The sequence below is a fragment of the Bos javanicus genome, chromosome 2, assembly GCF_032452875.1.
Source record: "Bos javanicus breed banteng chromosome 2, ARS-OSU_banteng_1.0, whole genome shotgun sequence".
Taxonomy (NCBI): domain Eukaryota; kingdom Metazoa; phylum Chordata; class Mammalia; order Artiodactyla; family Bovidae; genus Bos; species Bos javanicus.
The window spans coordinates 129,560,528-129,566,391 of record NC_083869.1 but is presented as its reverse complement, the minus strand read 5'-3'; the positions used below and the strand labels follow the sequence as shown (position 1 = coordinate 129,566,391).

Genomic DNA, 5,864 nt, shown 5'->3' with positions numbered 1-5,864 from the left:
CCTGGGTGCTCCCCCTACAACAATCCTGGCCTCCCTGCTTATCTCTCCCTTTCTGATATTCCATATTCCTGACTCTCCTCCATGTTCCCAGAGATCCCATGGAGTCTTACAGGCCTCCTAGGCTCTGTCCTTGCTCTTTTCTTCATCTGGCATGACCTTCCCTACCTTCCTTTTGCTCTGAACCAACTTCCCCTGAAGCTTTGTCACACCTCCCCTTCCTCAGTTTCCCATACCCTAAAAGTTCATCAGCTCATGTGTCACCTTCTTATGAAACCTTCCCTGATCACAGGCAAGTTTCTTTGTTGCATCTGTAAAACGAGTATGGAAAGCAAGATAGAAATTGTATGTGAGGAGCATTGCAGGCACTCAGTACATAGTAGCTATTATTTTTATGTTGCTTAATCTTGGGCAGGTGAGTTTCTGCATCTCTGAAATAATAAGAGTTCTTGTGCTAACCACTGTGTTAAAATATACAATAACCACCCGATATTTTCCTCATTTTACATTTGAGGAACATGAGGTAAAAAGAGATTAAGAAACTTGTCCAAGGTCATTCATCCAGGTAGAAGTTGGTAGTACTTGGATTCGAACTGAGGCATCAGGTCCTCAGCTCTAATCATCACGTTATACTGACTTCCACTGTTATGGGACTTCCCAGGTGGTGCTAAAGAATCCACCTGCAATGCAGGAGATGTAAAGAGATGGGGCTTTGATCCCTGGGTTGGGAAGATCCCCTGGAGGAGGGCATGGCAACCCACTCCAGTATTCTTGCCTGGAGAATCCCTTGGACAGAGGGGCCTTGTGGGCTACAGTCCATAGGGTCTCACAGAGTCGGTCACAACTGAAGTGACTTAGCATGCACCGTTATTATCAGACTCCAATCAAACAATAAATACCAGGATTCTGGCACAGGGACCAGCGTGTGGTAGGTGCTCAGTAAATGCTAGAGATTAAATTGAATTGGGAAGCCCCTACATCCAGGGAGGGAGTAAAAACTACTCAAAGACTTTACTGATAATGATGTCTCATGCTTTTTATTTGACAAGACTCAACACCTTAAGATCTCTAATGAGAATGGGATGTAAAAAAATAATTCAGGAAAAAAGTTCAGAATGGTGTTCCATTGAAAGCCTGGTAGGTGCAAATTCTGTCAGTCTGCTTCAATGGGGGTAAATTGTGGGTTTTAACTTCAGAACATTCAGATGGTGCAGGAGGAGGATGGGTGGCTGATCTGGTCCCAGCCATCCACTCCCCTGCCCCTGGCTTCTGAATCTCTCTCTGTCGCTCTGTATCCATCACTCTATATCATTGGCACTTCAAATGCTGACTTCTTCCTCATGATCAACTAAGGGAGATTCAATCTAAGAAGGACTCAGTGGAAGAAATACTTGGGTGTTATTTTCCAACTAAGGCACCGCATGGAATGGAAACCCTCCATCCAACTCCAATTCTGTTTCAACTCAGGTCATTCATCTCACTGACTCTCTTTAGTGGTGGTGGTGGTTTAGTTGCTAAGTCATGTCTGACTCTTGCAATTTAGAGCTCCATGCAAAACTTAGGTAGACCAGAAAGCCTCCCGTTTTGAACTTGGGGTCTTTCTACAGAGTTAGCCAGTTTTCTGCCCAAATAGCATCAATAGGGAAACCTGTAGGTCACATTCTTTCCAACATGGATGAACCATGAAAATATTACACTAAGTAAAGTCTTGCCCCCTTTCACACAGCTGCCCAGCTTTTGGTGGCTCAGAAGTCAAGACAACAGCAAAAAAAAAAAAAACACCAGACAATTCTATCAACTGGACCAAACCCCAAGATATCGGAACTAACCCAACTCTCAGGAAAAATAAAAAAGACAATTTCCAGTTGGTTTTCAGGACATAAAAGATATCAAGAGTCACCATCAAATAAGACTAAGAGGTTTTCCTGAAACGGACAACTTTCTGAAACGCTTGCCGAAACTCTTCGTTAAACATAGTATAGATTATTGGATTGATGAGGGAGTTCAGATAGCCTAGCCAGGTGAAAAAGTCAAAAAGTGCTGGGTGGATCCAGCAGGCGTCTCTGCAGATGGGAAGGACCAGAGATGCTACAAAGAAGGGCAGCCAGCAGACGATAAAGGCCCCCAGAATGATCCCCAGGGTTTTTGTGGCTTTCCTCTCTCGAGCAGCAGAAATCCTCTTGCGTTCCAGGACACTATCGGCAAGCTTGATTTTCACGTGGTTAAAAAAGAGAGGGGAGCCGGCGGAATGAGAATGCCCCTCGTGAAGGCTGGGGTTGAGCGAGCACAGCGAGGACCCTGCAGAGCCTGTGATGAGGTGCGCGGTGGTGAAGCGCTTCCCGTAGAGGGACGGCGGGTTCAGGATGCGGTTTCGGGCGGCCATGTAGATACGGCCATAGAGGATGATGAGCAACACGGACGGGATGTAGAAGGCCCCACAGGTGGAGTAGATGGTGTAGGAGATCTGAGACGTGTTCACCAGGCAGTCCGACATCTCTTCATGAGTTTTGGCCTGCCGCCAAAAGAGGGGTGGAATGGAGATGCAGACCGAGATGGCCCAGACCACGGTGATCATGGCGGCTGCGTGGCCCACAGTCCGGCGTTTGCTGTACTCCAGGGCATCTGTGATGGCCCAGTACCTGTCCAGAGCAATGACACAGAGATGCAGGATGGAGGCCGTGCAGCATGTGATGTCAGAAGACAGCCAGATGTCACACAGGAGTTGGCCGAAGCTCCAGGTGTGGGTGGTGGTATAGGCGATGCTGATGGGCATGACCAAGATGGAAACCAAGAGGTCCGTCATGGCCAGGGAGCCAATGAGACAGTTGGCTGGGGTGTGGAGCTTCCTGGTCAGGAAGATGGTGGTAAGCACAAAGGCATTGGAAAGGACTGTGGCCAGGGTGATGATGGAAAGGAGCACGACAAGAGCAATCTTGAGGGCTTGGAGAGTCCCCGGGTCCCAAGCCCCTGGAGTTGCTGTGGCATTCAGGGATCTGTTGGGAGCCCCCTGCAGAAGACCTTCTGCTGACTGGTTTGGGAGGGACATTCTAGGTGGCTCTGTCTTTCCACAGACTTTCACATACACAGCTCCTTTCACAGTTGTCTTGCTCACAGAATAAGGTCATCCTTCTGTTTCACACTGGTGGGAGGCAGCCGTCAGAACAGAACCCAGCGAAAAGCCCTCAAAACTCCACCGTTGAAAAGAACACTGAGGTGACTACCTTTAACTGGTAGTTAAAGGTCTTTCCTAAATCAGATGATTCCCAAGAGGTCTCACTGTTCTGGAATTTTGCCCAGCAACTGATCAGGCGTTGAGGACACATGCTGGATTTGTTAGACATTTACCAGGATATCAAAACAGTCTCTGCAACGCTCTGAAATTCTTGCTTTTGGCATTCTGGCTCCTTCCAAAGCTTGAGAGATAAATGTGTTTAATGAGAACTTAAGAATTTCCTCCATTCTATTCTGAGAAGATTCTGGATTTCAAGTCACCCCTGGGAATTTTTTTTTTTTTTTTAACCAGAGACAAAAAGAAGTGCCAGCTGATTCAGAGAGACAGCGCAGTCAACAGCTCACAGTTTTCCCAGGTTCGTCTGCATGTGTCATGAGGTAGTTAACTTTGGTCCCTGTCCCACTAAACGTCTGGAGCCTGAACAGACAGACAAAACATTCCAGTTACCAAGACTCGAAGAATGCCTAAGCTGGGAGAAGGCAAAACAAAGAGATCACTGTGGGTTCATCCCGAAGGCCACGTGTTCAGAAGTTCTGGGGGTTAAGGAAAGACAAAAAGTAGAGTTAGGTTCTAGAAGGACAGTTTAGACGTTTGAGATTAACTATAAGATTAAAAGGATACTGCTTAGTGCTGGCAGTCGTGCAGCCAAACTGGCATTTCCACACAGGTCTGGAGAAGGCGGGGGAGGGCAAGGAGCCCCACCCCCACAATTCTCAGAGGGGGCACAGGATCACAGCTGCTGGACATATCACAGGTTTCTTACAGGTACATGAAACTAGCTCTGTGCATTGTGAATCAGAAATCATCCTATTTATTCAGCAACAATGGAACCTAAATAAAAATAACTGTACACACACACACACACACACACACAGGCCACTGGGAAAGATACCAAATTGTTACCATGTACTTCTCTAGGAATTGGGGAAGGGGTGGTGACCTTTTTCCTATCATACGAGTTTTCCAAATTTCCTAGAGTGGGCATGTATGACTCTTAAAATCAAACGTGCAAACAACACCTTTTCGTTAAGCAAAGAAAGTGAACTGCAGGGAACTCCCTGGTGGTCCCGTGGTAAAGACTCCTCACTTTCATGACTGTGGGCCCAGGTTTGATCCTTGGTTGGGGAACTAGGATTCCATGAGCCATGTGGCAAAAAAAAAAAAAAAAAAAAAAATTAAGTGCAAAAATAAAAATCCTGTGCTTTGTTTCATGGTAAAAGTTGAAATACAAAAATAAAGTTGGCTTTGCAAATGAGAATTGGAAATCAAGTCACAAAACAATCTTGAAGAATCAATTTCTTTTCTTTGTGTCTGTGGACTTGAATCTGGGTTTCAGTATTTGGGACACGGGCAAGTCTTGGTATCTGAAGTCCACAGGGTCTGGCAGGAAGCCCCTGGGTGTACGGGGTCGGCAAGAAGAATGCTAAGACCCCTTAGCCCCATCAATAACCTTACTGCGTCTCCCCCCGTCTTGTGTGGAGTGCTACTACTCCACTAGGAATCCCTATGATTCATTTATCATTATCTCTTCCAGCTCAACTTAGCAAACAGGTCTTGCCCTGAGAGCATTCACAGCCCAGGAAGGGAGGCAGATATGTAGTGTCAAGGACCCTGGGATGGAGCTGGCAAGGCAGAATATATATTATACATACATGCTTTTCTAAAAAATGTGATATCACTTTCTTTACTGGCGGCACCGAGCAGCTGGTGGGATCTTAGTTCCCCTACCAGGGTTCGAAACCCGAGTCCCCTGCGTTTTGCAAGACAGATTCTTAACCACTGAACCATCAGAGAAGTCTCCATAATTTCATTATTAAGGACTGCATATTGTTCCATTGGTTACCTACATTAAGGAGAAGGGTCTCAGTAGTCAAAGTCGAGAGGGATGGCATTCCTGGTAGCTGGAAAGATAAGAGTAAAGGCCTGGAGGCTGGAGTGCAGAGAGTAGAGGATCAGGCTCTAGGCATGGGGGGTGGGGGTGGGGGGCAGCAGGGCATGGGATAAGAGTTTCGCTTGGACTGGGGCAGTCTAGGCTCTAATCCTTGTTCTAGCCCAACCTTCCTGTATGACCTTGGGCAAATCCTAACGTCTCAGATTTCTTTCCCAAAACAGGAGCCAACCCACCTGCCAACCAGAACTGCTTCGGGGCTTTCATTGCTCCTGGCAAGGTCAGCCTTTGAAACCCACTAAAAGCCCGAGAGATGCCAAGAATCATTGTCATCCTACTTCCTTCCTTCTGCTCGGCCCTGGGCTTTGTTGGAAAAGTTCAGTCTACGGCTGTTGATTGGCTTTATTTTTGATTTAATTAATTGATTTGGCTGTGTTGGGTCTTCGCTGTGGGACACAGGGTCTTTGTTGTGTCACGTGGGATCTTTTGTTGCAGCGCAAGAATTCTCCTGATGTGGCCCATGCACATAGTAGCTGTAGTATGCAGGCTTAGTTATTCCTCATGACATGTGGGATCTGAGTTCCTGCACCAGGATCGAACCCACATTCCTTGCATTGGAAGGCGGATTCTTAACGGTTGAACCACCAGGGAAGTCCCTATTGATTGATTTTAAATCATTAAGAAGCTGAACGTGGTAGTTTCCCTCTCGTGCCCCAAAAGTGTGCTTTGTCTTTAAAAAAAATATCT

The 5,864-nt window shown here is 46.6% G+C and overlaps 1 protein-coding gene across 1 annotated transcript; it reads right to left on the bottom strand.

The window, feature by feature from the left end:
• Positions 1-1,015: 1,015 nt before the first annotated feature.
• HTR1D (5-hydroxytryptamine receptor 1D) lies at positions 1,016-4,696 on the bottom strand. The gene has a single exon (XM_061393907.1). It carries the CDS (start codon positions 3,041-3,043, stop codon positions 1,910-1,912), a length of 1,134 nt encoding a protein of 377 aa, XP_061249891.1. The 5' UTR covers positions 3,044-4,696; the 3' UTR covers positions 1,016-1,909.
• Positions 4,697-5,864: the final 1,168 nt, after the last annotated feature.